The sequence below is a fragment of the Hyperolius riggenbachi genome, chromosome 11 (genome assembly GCF_040937935.1).
Source record: "Hyperolius riggenbachi isolate aHypRig1 chromosome 11, aHypRig1.pri, whole genome shotgun sequence".
Classification (NCBI taxonomy): domain Eukaryota; kingdom Metazoa; phylum Chordata; class Amphibia; order Anura; family Hyperoliidae; genus Hyperolius; species Hyperolius riggenbachi.
This window is the reverse complement of record NC_090656.1, coordinates 218,813,133-218,835,907: the sequence shown is the minus strand read 5'-3', so window position 1 is coordinate 218,835,907 and position 22,775 is coordinate 218,813,133. Positions and strand designations below refer to the sequence as shown.

Genomic DNA, 22,775 nt, shown 5'->3' with positions numbered 1-22,775 from the left:
GAACAGGTATGCAGTGGCGGGTTCACTAAACAGAACAGGTATACAGTGGCGGTTCACTAAACAGAACAGGTATGCAGTGGCGGGTCCACTGAACAGAACAGGTATGCAGTGGCGGGTTCACTAAACAGAACAGGTATGCAGTGGCGGGTCCACTGAACAGAACAGGTATGCAGTGGTGGGTTCACTAAACAGAACAGGTATGCAGTGGCGGGTCCACTGAACAGAACAGGTATGCAGTGGCGGGTTCACTAAACAGAACAGGTATACAGTGGCGGTTCACTAAACAGAACAGGTATGCAGTGGCGGGTCCACTGAACAGAACAGGTATGCAGTGGCGGGTTCACTTAACTGCACAGGTATGCGCACTGATGCGATGGGTTCACTGAACAGAACAGGTATGCAGTGGCGGGTTCACTAAACAGAACAGGTATACAGTGGCGGTTCACTAAACAGAACAGGTATGCAGTGGCGGGTCCACTGAACAGAACAGGTATGCAGTGGCGGTTCACTAAACAGAACAGGTATGCAGTGGCGGGTCCACTGAACAGAACAGGTATGCAGTGGTGGGTTCACAGCACAGGTATGCAGTGGTGGGTTCACAGCACAGGTATGCAGTGGTGGGTTCACAGCACAGGTATGCAGTGGTGGGTTCAATGAACAGGTATACAGTGGCGGGTCCACTGAACAGAACAGGTATGCAGTGGTGGGTTCACAGCACAGGTATGCAGTGGTGGGTTCACAGCACAGGTATGCAGTGGTGGGTTCACAGAACAGGTATGCAGCCAGACAGGAACAAGCTAAGCCTAACTAATCTTTCCCTGAGAGACAGTCTGCAGCAACTCGCCCTACTCTGACTAATGCAGGCACACGAGTGGCCGTAATGGCCGCCGCTGCCTGCCTTATATAAGGGGGGGTGGGGCTCCAGGGGCTAGTGTAGCCTAATTGGCTACACTGGGCCTGCTGACTGTGATGTAGAGGGTCAAAGTTGACCCTCCATGTGCATTATGGGGCGAACCGAACTTCCGCAAAGGTTCGCCTGCGGGACGCGAACGCGAACCACTGAAGTTCGCATGGAACCGTTCGCAGGCGAACCGTTCGGCCCAACTCTACCATTGACTTTGATAGTGGCAATCTGTGCCAAAGGTGGTGAATTGGAGTTGTACAAAAATACCCCAGTCTGCCCCACTAAAGCAGTTTTCATTCTTGACTTTCAATGTGACCAGCCTTATTTGGAAACCCGTAAACTTGTGAACAGTTTCTATGTATATAGCGATGATCACTTACTGCCAATATTTACTGGCAAAAGTGGCAGGAAGCTGAGAAGCACTTACAAAAGTAGTGATCATAAAATTAACCCGAGCTGAAATAAAAAAAATGTAATTAGACACTTAGGCCCCATTCACACTTACTAAACGCAAAATGCCGGCGATTTTTGCCGGCGTGTTGCAGAAGTGATTTTTCCGCGGAAAAATCACTGAACACTGTGGCGATTTTGCCGCGTTCTCGTTTAGTGCTTCTATAGCACTGGAACGTGATCACCGGGAAATCACCTGAAATGGTGCAGCCGACGCGTTTGCGTTTCACGTTTTTGCCCAAAATTTGCGGTGATTAGTGCAAATCGCCCAAGTAAGAACGGGCCCATAGGGTTTCATTACGCTAAGCGCTAGCGTTTGAGCATTTTGCCAAAATCGCGGCAAAACGCTCTAGTGTGAATGGGGCCTAAGGGCCTGTACACACTGCTGCGCTTTTCAAAATCTCATGCGATTTATAAATCGCAAGCCTTAATGAGAATAGAGAAAGCGCATTGCACCAGTGTGTACAGGTCTTCACGATTTTCATTATTTTTCAAAAGACCTTGCGATTAAAAAGCACATGTGATTTGAAAAGCGCAGCGCAAGCGCAGCAATGTGTACAGGCCCTAAGGCCTCTTTTCACAAGCAGCTGAAGGTGGTGAATTCACTGTCTGTCAGCTGCTCCCATTCACCGTCCAGGCGCTTGCTAGCACTTGGCATGAGCGGTTGGACTGGTGCCACCTTCATGAAATTGCACCTGAGCGCGGTGGTTCTCGGACATGGCATGAGGCGTTTTTGGGCTGCTGGGTACGATGCTGTGTGTGAAACGCGCCGTGTTACCAAATGCTGCCGTTCGGTTGCCTGTAATTGCAGTCAAATGGTGCTTGTCGCCGGGTGGCTGAACTGCAAGACAAATGAGCAGCTCCCAATGTTAGAACATACAATCAGAAGGAGGTAGAGAGATTTTTTTTCGAATAGAAGTGTCATATAGATACATTAACCACTTCACAACTGAGGGGTTTTCCCCTTAAAAACCAGAGCATTTTTCACTCCTCCCAGGCAGTCATCATTCATTTATTTATTAGGCAATATGATTGGTTATTGGGGACTGGGGTCCCCAAAACCAATCATTGGACTGTGGAGCTGGTGTGCACATGCGTGCACGCGGCGCGGGGGCGCGCGATCGCGCGCTGCACCTTTGTTTACAACTGTTGTTATGAATGAAGACTGCCTCAAGCAGAGGCAGTCTCCATTCATTTATTTGTCATGTGGTATGATTGGTTATTGGGGACTGGGGTCCCCAATAACCAATCATTGGACTGCAGGGGCTGTGCGGGTGGGTGTGTGCACGCGCGATCGCGCGCACACGGACACAATAACAACGTGCCGGCGGTTTGTTATGAAGACTGCTTCTCTTTGAAGCAGCCTTCATACATCAATCGGGGACTCTAATTGGATTTAGGAACACTCGTTCCTAATGTCCAATTAGTCAACTGCTGTGCGGGCTGGCTAGAGTGTGCGAGCGTGTTGCCCCGCCCACTCCAGGCATGTAAACAGAAACATACGCCTTTCTCCGTCCCTGGGGGAGAAGCAGTGCGCAGAGGGACGGAGAAATTTAGCACTGCGGAGGTAAAGTGGTTAAATTACAAGGGAGCTTGCAAGGATTGTGAGATATTTATGGCAAATAGATAAGATCCTTGGTACTACTACTTGGTACTACATAGATTCAGGCTAATATGGAGTTTTTACAGACTCTATCCTGTTCAGTGTTCGCTGGAAACAGGCTTAACAAAAGACCTAACGACACTTTTATGGTGATCACCCCCATTATAAATAGCCCCTCAGTGTGTACAGCAATGGCCAGTTGTCTCTCAGACATATGGTCAGTGAGAGAATACAAGGCATTGGGCCAATCCAAAGCACCTATAGTCGCTTTGGTTAGGTTCAGCTCCAAGCCGCAGTCACTTTGCATGAATCTTGCATGCAAATGCAAGACGGAGTTCATAGCCTTCTAGTGACCATGTAGTGGATTAGGAAGCAATGTTTAGATGGGGTTGGTGGCTCGTTTGTCATTCCCAGCCAGGGACATATTACTGCAGCTCGCGCGCTTGATTCCACCGTAAATGCTGATTAACCGAAAATGTCACCAAGACCAGCAGAGTGACAGGAGCGGCTCCAGGCGACGCAGGGGTGATCCGACCTTGTAAATATTTCATGTACATAGAAAAGGAAACACGACTGTGATGGAGGGGGAGGGGCAATGCTGGGGTGAGATCCGCTCACTTAATACACATCACACACAGCAACCTGCGAGGAACAGGCGAACTACAAGTCCCAGCATGCCCTCCAGGCTGAGGAACACACAGCAACCCTGGGGGAACAGGCGCACTACAAGACCCAGCATGCCCTCCAGGCTGAGGTACACACAGCAACCTCTGGGGAACAAGCGAACTACAAGTCCCAGCATGCTCTCCAAGCTGAGGTACACACAGTAACCTGTGGGGAAAAGACGATGATGAACTACAAGTCCCAGCATGCCTTCCAGGTTGAGGTACAAACAGCAAACCTGAGGGGAAAAGGTCATGGTGAACTACAAGTCGAAAAAACACTAGATAAACCTTATTCGGAGATTGGTTAATGTTAATAAAACGTAACTTTTAACAAAGTCGGGTTAAAATAGATAATTCAAATAGATTATACTACCCCTTAGTGCAAAAAGTGATACATTGGGTTGGGGATAAAGGTCATTTGTCTGTCAGACTCTCCTCCAAACTCACAATGCATGTATAATAACAACCAGGGCCGGCCCTAGACTTTTTGCCGCCTGAGGCAAATTTTGAAAAAATTGCCACCGCCGCCCCCCGTGTGTGTGTGGAGGGGTGCTCTGGGGGGCCGCCGAGCTGGAGGGGTAGCTTGCCCCCTCCCTCGCCTGGGTCCCCCGTCCTCCGCTCCTCTCCAGCCTTAAATAGAAGCAGCCGCTATTTGTAAGAGGCACGGGCGGGGAGGACTCACCTCTTCCCAGCGTGCGCTCCACTGACGTCACTTCCTGCAGCGTTGCAGGAAGTGACGTCAGTGGAGCGCATGCTGGAACGAGGAAGAGGTGAGTCCTCCCCGCCCGTGCCTCTTACGAGTAGCGGCTGCTTCTATTTAAGGCTGGAGGGGAGCGGAGGATGGGGGACCCAGGCGAGGGAGGGGGGGGGTCCGACCCCCCTCCCCGCCGCTAGGCCCAATACCCCCATCCTGCCAGCTACCCCTCCAGCTCGGCGGCCTGCTCCCCGCACCCACGGACAGGAGGGTGCCGCCCCTGGAAATTTGTAGCCTGAGGCAAAAGTTTCACCCCGCCTCATGAGCGGGCCGGCCCTGATAACAACACCACACACAACCCTACATGTTTCATTTCCTTTAATTGAAAACTTAGTCAGGGGTAACCAAAGTGCTAAGTGCCTAGAGTGCTAAAGTAAATACATTATAAAACATCACATATTACACATATCAAGGTAGCTTAATAAACAGATTAGGCCACTACCAGCAGACAATTTTTTTTTTTTTTTTTGCTGCTGTAATATGTGACGTTTTATAATGTATTTACTTTAGCTCTTTAGGCACTCTAGGCACTTAGCACTTTAGTTACCCCTGACAAAGTTTCCAATTAATGAAATGAAACATGTAGGGCTGTGTGTGGGGTTGTTAACCCAATCGCGTTCCGTCGTTTTCACTTGAGCAATGTTCACCTCCCATTCATTAGCCTATAACTTTATCACTACTTATCACAATGAACTGATCTATATCTTGTTTTTTCCGCCACCAATTAGGCTTTCTTTGGGGGGTACATTTTGCTAAGAGCCACTTTACTGTAAATGGATTTTAACAGGAAGAATAAGAAAAAAACAGAAAAAAATTCATTATTTCTCAGTTTTCAGCCATTATAGTTTTAAAATAATACATGCCTCCATAATTAAAACTCATGTATTGTATTTGCCCATATGTCCCGGTTATTACACCGTTAAAATTATGTCCCTATCACAATGCATGGCGACAATATTTTATTTGGAAATAAAGGTGCATTTTTTCCGTTTTGCATCTATCACTATTTACAAGTTTAAAATAAAAATATATAGAAATATTTCATCTTTACATTGATATTTAAAAAGTTTAGACCCTTAGGTAAATATTTACATGTTTTTTCTTTTTAATGTAATGGTTTTTTTTTATATTAAACATTTTATTTGGGTATTTTTGGGAGGGTGGGATGTAAACCATATTTTTTTAATGTAATTGTGTGTTGATTTAAATTTTTTTTTACTTTTTGTTGTAGTTTTACTTTTTGGCCACAAGATGGCAGCCATGAGTTTGTTTACATGACGTCACTCTAAGCGTAACACACGCTTAGAGTGACGCATCGGGGAGGGAACAGCCAGAAAAGGCGCAGCTTCCGAGAGAAGCTGTCGCTTTTTCAGCGGGGGAGAGGAATCAGTGATCGGGCACCATAGCCCGATTCACTGATTGCCTGGCTAACGAACCGCGGGCCGGGAGAGCGCGTGCACGCGCGCGATCGGCCGCGGGAGCGCGCGGTAGCGTGCATGGTTCCTGGACGTAGTTTCTACGTCCAGGAACCAAAATAGGTTAATATACATGCATTGTGAGTTTGGAGGAGAGTCTGACAGACAAATGACCTTTATCCCCAACCCAATGTATCACTTTTTGCACTAAGGGGTAGTATAATCTGTTCGAATTATCTATTTTAACCCGACTTTATTAAAAGTTATGCTTTATTAACATTAACTAATCTCCGAATAAGGTTTATCTAGTGTTTTTTCATATTGCAAACCAGATGTGTTTTTTCTTGTTGAACTACAAGTCCCAGCATGCCCTCCAGGCTGAAGTACACACAGAAACCTGTGGGGAAGAGGTGATAGCCAACTACAAGTCCCAGCATGCCTTGCAGGCTGAGGTACAAAAACAGCAACCTGGGAGGGGAAACATGTGATGGTGAACTACAAGTCCCAGCATGCCCTCCAAGCTGAGGTACACACAGCAACCTCTGGGGAACAGGTGATGGTGAACTACAAGTCCCAGCATGCCCTCCAAGCTGAGGTACACACAGCAACCTCTGGGGAACAGGTGATGGTGAACTACAAGTCCCAGCATGCCCTCCAGGCTGAGGTACATACAGCAACCTCTGGGGAACAGGTGGTGGTGAACTACAAGTTCCAGCATGCCCTCCAGGCTGAGGGATGCCTTCATTCCTGCAGGGAACCTATATGCGCATTTCATCTAGCTGTATTAATTATCCCTTTAATAATCCGATGTCCTTCACATCAGTCTTCAGCAGAGCAGCAGTTCCACAGTCCTCCAGTAGATGGCAGCTTTGCTCTTAGATCTGGTCTGCACTATCAAAGGACTGGGCATGGTTTTTGTTCCTTTCAATCGCTGTCTCTATGAATGAGCAGAATGCCTGTCCTGTCCTCATTCATTGGACTCCAACTCTTTGAGACCATATGTACTTCTGCACGCCAGATGTGTCTGTCAATTACTGCATCTTTGGGCTGTTGAATGGGCATGTTCACAGCGTCACATATACTGTCTATCCATCTTAGTCTCTGCCATCTTCTTCTTTTTCGCTCAATTTTTCCAAGCATCAAGGATTTCTCAGAAGAATCCGGTTTTCTCATTATGTGACCAAAGTATTTGCGTTTTAATAGTAGATTCAGTCCTTCTAGTGAACACTCTGGCCTTATTTCTGTAAGTATTGACTTGTTAGATCTTCTAGCAGTCCAGCTAGAAGATAGTCCAGCAGTCCTATGAAATAGCCGCTGGGGGATTTAGGTGCAAGATAAAGCCAATATACAGCTTACCCTGCTTCTGCACAAGTCCTGGTGGCGCTAATTACTATTCCTCCTCTAGGCCGCCGTTTTTTGATGGCGACCAAATCACTCACTGAGCTGCAATTCCTATTATGGCCTATGGTGGCGCTGGCTGCGCACAAATCTCCTGCGCTATTTTACCAGCGCTCAGTCAAGGGACCTCTCAGTAGCTGTCTCCACACCCACAATTCAAAAGCATAAATTTTTCTACACATGTCCGGATTTACAGTATAGTCCAGCTGTCATAGTCATTGTCATTACTGGGAACATCATGGCTCTAACTATCCTGATTTCTGTGACATCTCTGCTCTGTTGGATCTTATCCAAACTTGCCATAGCTTTCCTCCCAAGCGGTCATCACACCTGTGCAATTCACATTGTACATTTGCTAACCATTGCTGGGATCTGATATAATCCAGGAAACAATCACCAGAAAACATCAGTTAGAGCACCATATATAGAATCTGATAAGACGTTGTAGTGCTCAAAATATCAGATGGAATCAATCTATAACAATCATTTTTATGCCGGCCACTGTGTGTGTCTTTTCAGCCTCCACATGTCCCCTTCTGCCCTGCCCTGCTATGATTGGCTGAGGCGCTGTCCATCTGCACTGCACACGCTGCCTTCTGCCACACCCCACTCTAATTGGCTGCAGCACTGTATCCGTCCATACTGCACACCCCCTTTCTGCCTCACCCCCTCTGATTGGCTGCGATTGGCCGTGTGATTGGATGGTGTACACACTCCTGCTTGACCCAACATAGTGCACACCACCAGCTAGTATCCTATACAATAAAACCCTTGTGTCCCTGCATCCTCCTGTGCGTCCCTGTGTCCGTGCTTTTGGCCTACTGTGCATGCGCGGCACGCGGGCAGACGTTGGGACAGCAGGAGGATGGGGCCAAGGAGGCGGGCGTGTGGGTACACGTTGCGGCCGTGCACGCATATGCGCACTGACCTGCGGGAGATGCAGCGGTGGCAGTGGTGGCGACAGTGGCGGGAGAGAAGAGGGATGTTGTTGAGAGGGGTGTAGGCAGCGACAGAGGCCTAGCGACCGTTATTGTAACGGCTTTTGGTCTAGTACTTAATAACAGTTGTTACACGCAAGCACAGTTCTTCATACAATTCTAACCTGTGGAGCGCTCTTTGTGCTAAGTTACAAGTAGCCAATGAATACAATTCAAGAGCTCAGGCTCTAAGCGTTCTTGACAAGCACCGCGGTATTGGATTTCAGCTCAGACAAAAGGATCTCCGTTTTCTTACAAACTAGTGGATGCGACCAAATTTCAGCGATCTGGGAGTGGCCGTTGGTCTATGAGGTTTTTCACTGGGTCCCCTCAACTAGACTAGCGCATTGCACAATTGAAGGTAAAGAGGCGCCCTGGTTGAAATAAAAGCATCTAAAAACAGCTTAAAATCGAGGAAATAATATGAGGTGGCTTACCTCAATAACGAAATCCTTGTATATGACAAAAGATTTTTATTTAGCACAGACAACGCGTCTCGCGGGTCCAAGCCCGCTTCATCAGGCCAATAAAAGTGCCTACAATAGTGAAAGAGCTCCTCAGTATAGCTATATCGACAGCGTTATAGGTTAATACAATGAATACTTATGCATTATACATTTATATATATATATTTTTTTTTTCCCTGCAAGGTGCTGAGACACCCCCACTACACTATAGACTAGCGCATTATTCATAATACAGCAAAGTTCCTAGTATCCGGCACCGGTGGGGGTTGTCTGATGCCATTTAAGCACAACCCCCACAGGATAAAATACTTACCTAGCGGGCTCCTAGCGCCTCCGTCTGTAGTTCCCGGACCAGCGTCGGGGTCACGTGACATGCCGAGAGCAATGCATGGAAGCCGGAGAGCCACTAGGAGCTACAGGGAATGGAGGGAAGCTGAGAAGTAGCAAACACACATGCATTGAGGCGATATCTAGACCTTATTTGTGCTTCTAGAAACAAGGAAACCAACAGGACCAAGTGTATGTGTGTCTGCAGTGTGTGTGTGTGTCTACAGTGTGTGTGTGTGGTGCGTGTGTGTGTCTGCAGTGTGTGTGTGTGTTTGTGTGTGTGCAGGGCCGGCCTTTGACCTGAGCGACCGGAGCGATCGCTCAGGGCGCCGGCTTCTAGGGGGCGCTCCTGCCGCCCTGGCCGCATATGTTATGGAGCTGGCTGCAGCCTCCAGGCTCCGGGTCCTTCTCGCATGGTAGCTCCGCCCCCTGGTGCCGCTGGGGGTGATGGGGGCGAAGACCAGGAAGAGAAGTGGTGACACTCATTAGATACATTGGACGCACCACGCCCCCTTTCTTCCCGGCTGCTTTTGAAAGTAGCAGCATTCTGCGACTTCCCAGGCCAGGCTGCTAGAAGGTGAGTTTACAGCTTGGTGAGTGACTGGTCTTATCTATATAGGCATCGGGACCTGCTGCAGAGTGTGTCATCTCCAGACACTGCAGAAAGTATCATATTTCATCATGTCCAGTGACTGCTGCAGCCATACTATCTGTAGCCTGTCACGGATAATGATGATGACTGCCCATAGTGGAGACAGCAGGAGTCCCGATGCCTATTTAGATAAGTTGATTTCCTACAGTTGCAGCCAGCTAGATTCTCCTTGTCATGCGGACACCCCATGTCATTGCTGTATCCATCTCTCTCCTCTCCCTTCCTCTTGTTTTTTTCCCTAGTGCAGGCTGTCTGCCTGCTGTGTGTCTGATATGACCCTGCTGCCCCTGCAGTGCCTGCAAAGTACAGCTAACTAAAACTAAATTCATGTTGTTGTTGCTAAACTTCTCTCACCTGCCTTCCCACCACAATCCTCTCTCTCTTTCCTATTTCCCTGTCCTCTCCTTTCCATAGCTCTGTGTGTCTCTATCTTCTTTCATCTCATGGTTTACTATCTCCTTTCTTTCTTTCTTTCTTTCTTTCTTTCTTTCTTTCTTTCTTTCTTTCTTTCTTTCTTTCTTTCTTTCTTTCTTTCTTTCTTTCTTTCTTTCTTTCCCTCCCTCCCTCTCTATTCTGCCTTTTTGCCACCCAGTCACTCTTCCCTTTACATTCACTGCTTTCCTCTCATCCCTATTTTCCTACCATCTCCTTCCCTTCCTTCTCTTGCACTCTCTCCTTTATTCAGGGGCGTTGCAATAGGGGTTGCAGAGGTTGCGGCTGCATCGGGGACCTTGGGTCAGAGGGGCCCCGAAGGGCCCTCCCTCAACTACAGTATTAGCTCTCTATTGGTCCTGTGCTCATAATAATCACTTCTATAGATGCTTTAAATAGTGGTAATCATTAACAAACTGTTCCCCATCCCCTTCTTGCACCTCTGACACTGTAGTTGCCATTGGCAGGTTTTGGTGCGTCCTATCAATTGTTATGCATAGAGTGCTTGGGGGGCCCCATTGTAAATTTTGCATCGGGGCCCACAGCTCTTTAGCTACGCCACTGCCTTTATTCCTCTGTTTAGAACTCTTTCTCCTTTCCACCCCTCTCTCCTTTCTTGCTCTCTCCTCCTCCCTGCTCCTCTCTCTAGCTTTTGCCTTCAGATCTGCCTAAAAGCGGACCTGAACTCAGAACTTCCTCTCTGCTCTAAAAAGTATAACCGCCTTTACAGAAAAACATTTCTTTGTTACAGCTGATACACAAATTCTGCAATAAATCTGCAGTCTGTGTACTTCCTGCTTTAATGGAAGCAGTAATAATGGTAATATCCTGTGTTTTCAAATGAGATTATCTCATCTGTGAGATCAAATTACAACTTGTGATTACAATTGCGTTTGCGTTGGGTTTTTTTTAAACGCTTTTTTCCCCCTTCCCAGCGATTTATCTTTGATCCGGAAAAGAATAAATACAATTTATTTATTCTTAAAAACACAATCGCTGCATAAAGCGATTTTGTGAGCGTTTCGCGTTTTTCCTATACCTTCCATTGAGGCGGAATCGCCTCAAAAATGGTCCATGCAGCATTTCTCTGAGCAGATTGGAAACGAACTGTCTCATAGAGAATCATTGCACAAGCGATTTATCGCCAGCGTTTAAAAAGTCAAAAATCGCCTCCAGTGTGACCGAGCCCTAAATGGGATCTGACTATATGGGGGGGGGGGGGGGGGGGGGCACCAAAATATGGTTACGCTCAGGGCGCTGTGAAACCTAAGGCCGGCCCTGTGTGTGTGTGTGTCTGCAGTGTGTGTTTGTGTCTGCAGTGTGTGTGTGTGTGTGTGTTGCGTGTGTCTGCAGTGTGTATGTGTGTCTGCAGTGTGTGTGTTGCGTGTGTCTGCAGTGTGTATGTGTGTCTACAGTGTGCGTGTGTCTGCAGTGTGTCTGTGTGTGTGGTGCGTGTGTGTGTGTCTACAGTGCGCGTGTGTCTGTGTGTGGTGCGTGTGCCTGCAATGTGGTGTGTGTGTGTGGTGCGTGCGTGTGTGTGTAGTGTGTGTGTGTGTGTGCGTGTGTGTGCGTGTGTGTGCGTGCGTGTGTGGTGCGTGTGTGTGTGTCTGTGTGTGTGGTGCGTGTGTCTGTGTGTGTGGTGCGTGTGTGTGTGTGTGGTGCGTGTGTGTGTGTGTGTGTGTCTTAAGCTACGTACAGACATGCGATAACGATCGTTCGTAAGCAACGACGAACGATCAATTAAGGAGAGAAATGAAAAGGTCGTTAGTAAAGAGGTGTTGAAAGTGGGAAACGATCAGATCGTTTCCGAACGAACGATGCGGAAGTGACGAAGGTATGATACAGCGCATCTAGTATGCTAAACGTTATTCAGATCAATGAACCCGGAACGAACGTCATTGTTAATGGCCAGTAGGAAAGAGGAAGTTGCGTACATATATATATATATATATATATATATATATATATATATATATATATATACACACACAGGGAGAGAGAGATATAGATAGATATATCTCTATCTATGTCAACATATATCTATATATCTCTATACATCTATCTACATCTATATATATATATATATATATATATATATCTATATACATCTCTCTGTCTCTCTCTCTCTCTGTCTGCGCATGTACGGTACTTAACGAACGATCGTTTTTGTAACGATCAGCATACACACGTACTTTTGCTAACGATCGTCGTTACAAAAAATCCGCCAGGACGGATTTCCAGTTTGCAACGACTTCAGTCGCTGATCGTTACCCTTAACGATCGTTAGCGGTTATTTTGTAACGATCGTCGTTATAAACGATCGTTAGTCGTTCGTTACCAACGACTTTAGTCGCATGTCTGTATGCCCCTTTAGTGTGTGTGTGTGTGTGTGTGTGTGTGTTGCATTTTATTGGTCCACTTGCAAGCTGCATAAAATTTGCACAAAATTTGCATAAACTTGCAATAATTAACATCTCATTGACCATCCCTTGTCTGGACCTTACAACTGGAAAAATATATTTAAAAAAAAAAAAAAGCAAGTTATCTGGCGAATCCCGCGCCCTGAGCTCAGCGGATAATATAGACGTCTCCAGATAAGTATATAATCAGAGGGGGGATTTATAGCCGTAGCTTGTCCTCTGAGTGACAGTCGTGTTATTGACGGAACACAAAGCCAGATAATAGCCGCTGTCTGCGCTCCTATCTCTCCGATCAGCACAGCGCCCTCGCCATCTGACAACCCGGAAACCGCCTCATCCCCTCCATCACTTATCCGCGCCGGGCCACCGACACGACTGCGGCTTCCTGAAACAATTGTGATGAACGAGGGCCGGAGATTGCAGATTGCGAGCTGCCGACACTTAATAACAGAGTGCTGCATCAGGGGAACGATAGCGATCTATCGGAGAACAGCCATTATGTCATAATTCACTCTGAAGATTCTGCTGCCTCTTGCCTGCATCTTCTCAAAGCCCATTCACTGGCAAGATCTGAATTCATCACCCAGCTGTATAGTAAGCAGAGCGCACAGATGTTTCCTTTTGGCTCTCAAAATTGTGGTCACGTGACCCAGCTGAAGTAGATAACAGAATGCTCCGCATCTGCATCATCATGCTGTTTGGGGGGCAAGGTAGGCGGGGCACAGACTGAGAAGGCTGCAGCAATCAGCTCTGAAGGTCTGTGCATCAGAATGCGGAGGGTGGTGGTGTTGGGGGGGGGGGGGGGGGCGGTGTTCGTTCTGATTGCATAAATTAAAATGGAACTACTGATTGCAAAATTTAAAGAGGGACTGTAGTGAAAATAACAACGTAATGCATAAAATTGCTTATTTATAAAACAATTTATTTAGGGCCCTTTCATACCAGAGGGCTTTTTCGGCGTTTTAACGCCACGGCCAAAGTTGGCGTTTTCCAAGGTAAAATGAAAGTCCATAGACTTTCATTTTACCTTTCACCTCTAACGCCGCGTTTTGCGTTTCAACGCTCCCAGGTGCTTTTTCTGGGACTACCGCGGCGTTTCTCATTACAATTAATAGTAATGTATTGGTGTTAAAACGCCTTAAAACGCCTGCAGCAAAAACGCAGCGTTTTAGCTTTTTACCGCTGCCTGTAGTGTGAAAGAGCCCTTATGCTACGTACACACTTGCGATAACTATCGTTCGCTAGGAACGATAATTGAAAGACGAACGATACGGCAATGATAGGAATGCAACGATGGGATGCAGCGATCATCATACACATTTTAACGATCGTTCTCGCAGAAAAGAACGATCAGAAGGATATGTTGCGTACATACTTATATAAAATAAAAAAAAACCACACTGACATGGAGTTACAATAGATACAAATATATGATTGTTAACTTGAGCACAAAGTTTAATTGAAATGAGCAATGTAACAATCTTTACGGCCGCGCTACAAAGCAAGTACGGAAGCTGGGCAGAATTCAACGCAGGCGCATTGGCCCTTGTAACGCTCGTTCTCGGCCGATGTCTGTACACACTATAGTTTTGTAACGATTGTCGGTAGATATGATCCGTCAGGTTGGATATTTCCATCTTCCCGATGTCGTTCTTTTGTCGTTCGTGTTAATGATCGTTGGGTAAAGTTTTTTTCCCCGATTGTCGGCGGAACGATCGTTAATTAGCTGTTTCAAACGACCATAGTCGCCAGTGTGTACGCAGCATAAGTGTTTGCCCTTTGTAAAACCTTTCCTCACCGTGATTTACATTCTAAAATGTATCACAGGTGGCAACATCTTTAGAGACACAGTGGTTGTGTGGGCAACATCTTTAGTCCTGTCAGGTGCAGCTCTGTGGAATGCTTGTTTACTCCGTGTTTTGAAGTCAGTACAAACAATACCTACTTTCCCAGAATGCTCTTCAGAGGGAGAACTCCACAGAGTAAAACAGCCTAGGCATCACTGGGAGGGCGTGGCTACATACCAATACACAGCAATACATCGATAAAGAAAGTGTTTTTGATGCTAAAACCAGGAAAATTTGTGTAAAAGTGGATATCCTGAATAATGTACTGCCTTCTACTACATCATGTCCCTACAGTGCCTCTTTCAAATGTGTTTATTTATCAGCTAATGAAAAAGCATATTCTACAAACATAAAAACAAGCTCTGCAAACGGATTGGTACAGAGTATGTAAACCGTTAATGCTTTTATCTGCCAGTTTCTGTTAAGCCTGGTACACACCTTCAATTTTGATGGGCCAATTGCTGACTAATTTTACCACCTCCATGTAGTATGATAGTTTACCTACACAATCTGCTCATATTATTCAAATCTGCTGGTCCTCATACTACATGGAGTTGGTAAAATTGGCCAATCAAAATTGAAGGTGTGTACCGGACTTTAGACACAACATGGAATGGTTGCGATTTATACACGCATAACATTAGATTTTCTCTTCATAACCCAACGGTGCACATAGGTTTGTTTTACACTTACCGAAAGTGGGAGAAAAAGTCAGTGCGTCTTTTAGTCCAAATGTATCTACAAAAATCATGTCCTATGTTCCCGTGTCCCCCATTCCTCTGTGTCCTCCATTCCTCTGTGACCTCCGTTTCCCTGTGTCCTTTGTTCCCCTGTTACCCTGTATCCTCCGTTCCCCTGTGTCCTATGTTGCCGTGTCCTCCGTTCCCCTGTGTCCCCGTTCCCCTGTGTTCTATGTCCCCATGTCCTACGTTCCCGTGTCCTCAGTTCCCCTGTTTCCCCCTGTGTCCTACGTTCCCCTGTGTCCCCGTTCCCCGTGTTCTATGTCCCCATGTCCTACGTTCCCGTGTCCCATTCCCCTGTGTCCCCCCGTGTCCTACGTTCCTGTGTCCTCCGTTCCCCTGTGTCCCCGTGTCCTACGTTCCCCTGTGTTCTATGTCCCCATGTCCTACGTTCCCATGTCCCGTTCCCCTGCTGTGCCCCCCTGTGTCCTACGTTGTCGTGTCCTCCGTTCCCCTGTGTTCTATGTCCCCATGTCCTACGTTCCCGTGTCCCGTTCCCCTGTGTCCCCCGTGTCCTACGTTCCTGTGTCCTCCTCTCCCCTGTGTCCCCGTTCCCCTGTGTCCCCCTGTGTCCTACATTCCTGTGTCCTCCGTTCCCATGTCCCCGTGTCCTATGTTCCTTAATCCTCCGTTCCCGTGTCCTCGTTCCCCTGTGTCCCTCTGTGTCCTATGTCCCCCTTCCCTCTGTCCCGTGTCCGGTGACAGTACAGTAGATACATACTAGCAGCCATGCCATGATCAATAAGAAGAAGCCGCGCCGGTTTGTGGGCCATACTACAATCAGGCAGGGGACGCTGCCCCAGACTGCCGATCACTGCAAGCTGATTCTTGCTCGTTTCTTAAAGGATACCCAAACTGACAAGTGACATTATGAGATAGACATGGGTATGTACAGTGCCTAGCACACAAATAACTAGGCTGTGGTCCTTTTTTATTTATCTGCCTGAAATAGTTAAATATCAGGTATTCAAGTGGCAGACTCGGTCCTGACTCAGACAGGAAGTGACTACAGTGTGACCCTCACTAATAAGAAATTACAACTACAAAACACTTTCCTAGCAGAAAATGGCTTCTGAGAGCAAGAAAGAGGTAAAAAAGGGGAATTTCTTATCAGTGAGGGTCACACTGTAGTCACTTCCTGTCTGAGTCAGAACTGAGTCAGCCACTTACATACCTGATATTTAACTCTTTCAGGCAGAGAAAGAAAAAAAGGAACGCAGCATAGTTATTTGTGTGCTAGGCACTGCATTGTCAAATCATTATCCTTTAATAGGAGTCGATAGTCTCGAAGGCGGGGACAAGGCTCCATAATCGGGGGCCCAATCACTGCACTCCCTCAGTTTATTAGAGGGGCTGGGAGTGAGAAGGTCAAAAGGCCAAAACTACCCAGGTCCAGGAGACTGTCAGTTTTCTATATAATGAGATGTATCATGGGCAGCATCTACAATGAGCTTATATGTTAAGATACACATTTTTTCTTCCTATGTCACCCCATTAATGCCGGTATACAGAGTGGGACGCAGACAATCTTCTCCATGTCAGAGCCGCCGGCTGCGTGACACGACTTGTGAATGAAGACGCTTTAATATCCACAAAGGTCAGCAGAGCCCATTATGGTGATGCATTCTGGGACCTCCGCCTCCACTCTCCGCGTCCGACACTTCCACAGGACCGGGAAGCACAGCGAGATGTCTGGAAGCTTTAATTAAATCTCCAATCCGCAGGTCAGCGCTGGAAGATTGGCCTGACCTGACAGAATCACTGAGGAGAGGATAAAGAGGACGCGGAGAGCCGCGGAAATATCTCACCGCTTCATTTATTTCATTTGGCAGGAAGGTCCTCTTTATTCTAGAACGCTAACTTGTCCATTTTATATTATTCTTATTATTGTGCATTTATATAGAGTTGACACTATTTCCTCAGTGCCTGTTGAACGATTCATATCACTAAGCATTGCCCACACAGGACTGGATTTGATCATGACGATTGATAGCTTTGACCGAATTCTGGCAGAAATCGTTTGGGAGGGTTGATTAGGCATGCTGGCAGATCTCAGTCGCAAGGGCTAGATCGGGTGCGTGGTGGTGACAGCACTCGATTTCCCGACAACCAACGAACCACCGGGAAGTCTACCCTAGTGTATGTGTATCCCTCGGCGTAACAGCGCAAAACAGCAAACTTGGGCGCCTTGGCGCAGCCATAGGTCGTAATGTAAATTACAGCTATATAGCGGCGCTTAGACAGTAATTCGAAGGTGCCCAAATTACTTTAAAAACAGAGTAATGTGGCCGCCAGCATTATCTGGCAGCTGAATTATGTCTTTCCCCTAATCCATGGCGGCCTGGAGGGGGAATAGTAATTAAAGAGACACTGAAGCGAAAAAAAATGTATGATATTATGATTTGTATGTGTAGTACAGCTAAGAAATAAAACATTAAGATCAGATACATCAGTCTAATTGTTTCTGGTACAGGAAGAGTTAAGAAACTCCAGTTGTTATCTCTATGCAAACAAGCCATTAAGCTCTAGGACTTTCAAAGTTGTGGAGATGGCTGTCTTCTGACTTTTATTATCTCAACTGTAAGTAAACAAATGTATTTTTCTCTGGCAGAGGAGAGGTCATTAGTTCACAGACTGCTCTGAAAGGATCATTTTGAATGCTGAGTGTTGTGTAATCTGCACATATTATAGAATGATGCAATGTTAGAAAAACACTATATACCTGAAAATAAAAATATGAGAATATTTTCTTTGCAGCTAATCTTATAGTAATTATTCATAGTACACAACCAATTCACTATATCATATATTTTTTTTCGCTTCAGTGTCTCTTTAACGCCGCCGGGACTTTTACAGGTGCAGGGTGAGCAGTTTTTTGGCTTTAACCTGAACCCAATTTTCCCAGCGCCATTTTTGTATGTATGCCCCTTGGGCCTGTGACCGGTATATTTTTGAATTGTCACCGCGAGCATCTGTACCACTCCGGTGAGTGCCCCGCCAATTCTGGTCATTCGCTTCATTGCGTGCCACCATGCGTTTCATGGTGTGCACTACTCAGTAGGCTTACCATCTAACTGGTGTGGGGAGGGACACATGGGTGGGTGTAAGTCCAAGGGGGAGGGGGGGAGATATGAAGATGGCAGGTAAGCAATGGTGAAGAGATGGGGGGGGGGGGGTTTGAGTTCCAAAGGGTAAGAGCTGTCCTGGAGCCTGGGGAGTGAGCAAGTGATGGACATCCGTAGAGTGTTGAAGGAGTAGAGAGGGCAGGTCTCTGGATCCGAGATGAATGAAGGGGAGGTATGTTGGATGGATATGTGTGCCAGAAGATTAATTAAATATATAACTGAAGATAAAAAGTTACAACAAAATAAAAACTCCACCTCAATATTAAGGATTTCCAGAGGTGAAAACTGCGAATGCTTTCTGTTTTTAGAAGTCAAAACTGTACTTTGCGTGGCAGTTTCCTTATAACAGCCTTTGTGTCGCTCCCGACTAGTAGAAGTACAAAAAATCCTAATCTGAGATTACCTGGGCCTTCCTCCAGCCCCCCGTAGCCCGCAAGGTCCCCCGGCATCTTCTGGGTCCCCTACGTGCTCCCGCTGGCAGTTCCGTTAGGTGCGTGACTTTGGTCGAAGTCGTGTACAATTGCGCATGTGAGTCCGTCCACGCACCCGGCTCGATCATGCGCCCATTGCCGTAAGGATCCTGCACATGTAAGGTTCCAAGAAAGACCGAACAAAGGTCAGGTGCGTGATAGAGCCGGGAGTGCGGATGGGCCGCGCATGAGCAGTTGCGCACAACTTCAGTTGCGCTCCTAATGGAACCGCCAGCGGGCGGTACCACAGAGTGGACCCAGAGGACGCCGAGGGACCTCGCGGGCTACGGGAGGCTTGAGGAAGCCCACAGGACCCCTTTAAGCCTGCCAGGACAAAATCCTGTTTGTTTTACTGATCCATAACATAACCAGACAAATGTTACAAACCCGGGTGGGCTCGATATGATGGGTCAGAGTCACCCACCACGCATTGAAAGACAGTGGGATTTGCGTAAGAAACAGAAGTGAGTGCGGAAGACACATTAGAGCCGTTAAATGATACAGGGGTGAGCCTGGGCAATAATCGTTCACGCGTCTATCATAAATTATGTGTGTTTAATTTTTGCAGTGGAGCGGCGGGTTAGGCTGGGCCGGGATTTATAATGTGCTAATGGACTAAACAGACATCAATCCAGCTCAGCCGTACGGCTGCAGACATCGCTCACGTTTAATGCCTTCTGTTCCCGGCAAATCCCAAAAGAGGAATCCCGGGCTCTGTTGCCATGGCAGCGGAATTACGTCCCATCCCTCAAGTTGAGTTAGTGGGAAAAGTCACTTTAGAGCACCGACCCCCTCCACCCTGGCAGCAGCACACTCGAGGCGCACACAAATGAGGATCGATACTCTGCGCCAAGATTGCCTGCATCATTCCCGGTGCTATCACAGGCCTGATTCTCCCGCTGAATTAGTAAACATCTCTCAAATCATCAGCCTTACCTGTTTGTTTCCCCCACTTGAACCTGTGGTGACCGAGATATGGAGGCTGCTATATTTATTTCCTTTTAACCACTCTGCGACCGCCTAACGCAGGATGGCAACCACAGAGTGGCTCCGTTGTTCCTCAGCCACACCATGTGGCGTGATCTCGCGAGGAGCGAGATTAGACAGGAGCTTGCGCTTGAAGGAGCGGGAGCTCCCGTCTTAGTAAACAAATGGCCACAGCGATCAGCCTGCCAGCAGCTGCTTAGCGTTGGCAGGCTGCGTTCCGTATTTATAAACGAAATAAATGTTTATATAGCGCTGACATCTAACGCAGCGCTGCACATAGTATATTGTCTTGTCACTGACATGTCCCTCTGATAGGCTAACAATCTAATCCCTGCCAGAGCCATGTGTAAGGTAGTGTAGGGCTAATTGAGGGGGAAGAGAGGAGGGAGAGGTTTGATTAAAAATGTAAAATTGTGCAATAAATCGTTGTAAAGTTGTGAAGTGCAGAATTGTAAAAAATGGCCTGGTCACTAGGTGGGGTATAAACCTCTGGTCCTCAAGTTAAACAATGCATATTGCCTGGCAGTCCTGCTGATCCTCTGCCTCTGCCAGGGGGTGGTTAGGGTTAGGCACCACCAGGGGGTGGTTAGGGTTAGGCACCACCAGGGGGTGGTTAGGGTTAGGCACCACCCGGGGGGATGTTAGGGTTAGGCACCACCCGGGGGGTGGTTACGGTTAGGCACCACCAGGGGGGGGGGGGGTTAGGGTTAGGCACCACCAGGGGGGTCTAGGGGTTTGGGATAGGTACAGGGAGGGTTCTGTGAGAGTAGGGTTAGGTATAGTTACAGTACAATATTTGTAATATATACAATTTATTTAATTATGTATATTTACACAAAGGGGGGAGGGGTTTGAGGGATAGGGATAGGGAGAGATCTGTGTGACATTACAGTTAGGTATAATTGCAGTAAAATACCTGTAAAATCTACCATTGTATCACTATGCTTAATACAAGTGTAAATATCGGTTTTTGTTATAGATGTTATTTGACGTTTCATTTCCGTTTCTTCAACCTATTTAGCACTAGATTTTCATTTATAAGCTATAAACAAAAAATATTGTTTTATATTACAACTTATAATTTCGGCTATATCCTGCGCCCTTTTTTTCCACACGCCCTTTTTTGATGCCCGCTTTTTGAACAACACTGGACACCAGGCTCGAGCTGTAGAACCCCATCAGAAGACCAGATCACTCACCCTGATGAAGAGTATCTTCTCTCCGACCTTGTACCTTCCTTGGGAGAGACGTTCCACACAGAACTTGGTGGGACATTTACATGGAGGGTCCTGAGAAATATGCTGTACCTGAAATACACAGGACAATATTCAGCCGCGGCATAAAGGATGCCATTTCATGCATACGTCTTTGTCTTTCCTCCATTCCCTCCTTTTCTCTGCCCATTCACTCCCATTAAAGTAGTATACAGTAAAACTCAAAATTACATTTTTGCTCTAAAACATTAAACACAGCATTAAACTAGTATAAAACATTAAAACATTGATATGCAGTAATGTCACTGGAAGGTATACAGTATTTACATGTCAATGAAGCTGAATGGTAACATCGCCACTTGCAGGTCAAAATATCAGATTGTCTTGTAATTAAACAATTGCTGAGCAAATAAAGCAGAGTAAAGGTGGCCATACATCAGGTGATTTGGCAGCTGATCGACTATCGACTTCGATAACAATTATTGAATCGGATGCAAATCGGTGCTGCAAAAAGCATGCCAAACAGTGATGCTCGGATTCGACTATTCGGCCGTGGTTGAAAAAAATTTGGAAATTCCGTGATTAATTTCCGGATTTGAAACGGACTCACGAATTCGACCCGGATAATTCCTGTGAATGAGGCAATCACGGAAATTCACGGCCGTGATCACGGAAAATCGTTTTAGCCAATAGCAAGGCCCCCATACATGCTACAATCCCCCAAATTGCATGGATTATAAACGTGATAAGGGGCTACAACTTAAACAAAAAAAAATCCAAAAAGTACTTTTACTTTTTAAGAAAATGTATTTTAAAGTTAAATCAACACTTTAACTGTGGCTATTAATTGGTAATAATTGGTTTTAAACAGGGAAATACACTTTAAGCAATCGCAGAGGTGATGGTGAGTTCCAATGGTACCTGGCAGTGGTGGTAATACTGGAGGAGGATGAGTGGCCGACGCAACAAAAACACCCAGAGAGGTTTTTGTAAATGTTTTTTTTTTCTCCTTGCAGCGATAGCAATGACATGGCAGCAGGGTTGTCCATGGCCGCTGGCGGTGGGAATGCAGAAATAGACCATTAGTGGCAGCAGGAGAAGGACTAAGCGGTCAGTGTGACAGCACAGAAAGACCATGGCACCTCACTGGTGGTACCACAGCATGATAATGCTGCCCAAAACATTACATGCATCCGTGGCCCCTGGCGGTGAAACTCAGCAGCAGCAGGATGAGGACTAAAGCGGTCAGTGCGGCAGCACAGAAAGACCATGGCACCACACCAGGAGATGTGTGCTGCTGCTGAGAGTGCTCCTCACAGCTGAGGTCTGGGATAAAGTCATGATGGGCTGCACCTCCGTCATTTCCATCAATGCCTGTGAGTGACTCTCCTGAATGACCACATGGCGACCCAAGGTGCTGAAAATGGGTGCCACCAGCGTCGGCTGACTCGGCCCAGGCTGTGCTGCTGATAGATGCCACTCTGCTGCACCCCCTACAGCTGAGCGCCCTCTTCCTGGCTGTTGACCAGTCCTAAAATTGGTAGAGGCAATGGCACTCCCTCTCCTACCACGACCCTGCCAGACATGTTGTATGCACAAGATTTCAAGGTGGAGAAAGTGTGCTGATTTTTACAGTCAATATGTGTGTGTGGGCCTGGGGACAGACAGACAGAATAGAACAGGGGGCTTGATTTTTAAGAAAAAAAATGAAAAAAAACTCTGAATACAGTAATAGAACACGAAAATCAGTGGACAGTGCCACGGTCTGCCTGCACTATGAACACAGCAAACTAACCGGCTGCACGCTAGTAGCAAAGTACAACGTCACTGACTAAACTTAGTGATGGACCAGTGGCAGTGACTGCAACTAACTGAATTTGATCACTTGCTGACTGGCTTAGCTAGCTAACAAGTATACAGTAATAGAG

The 22,775-nt window shown here is 46.7% G+C and overlaps 1 protein-coding gene across 4 annotated transcripts in view; it reads right to left on the bottom strand.

Annotated features, from left to right (window-relative positions):
* GAS2 (growth arrest specific 2) overlaps positions 1–22,775 on the bottom strand; it is a 137,716-nt gene that overhangs the window by 14,731 nt on the left and 100,210 nt on the right. For all 4 annotated transcript variants that reach the window (XM_068261382.1, XM_068261381.1, XM_068261380.1 and 1 more), the window contains exon 7: positions 20,833–20,940. In XM_068261382.1, coding sequence (XP_068117483.1) covers positions 20,833–20,940 — 108 coding nt within the window. The remainder of the gene's footprint in view (positions 1–20,832; positions 20,941–22,775) is intronic.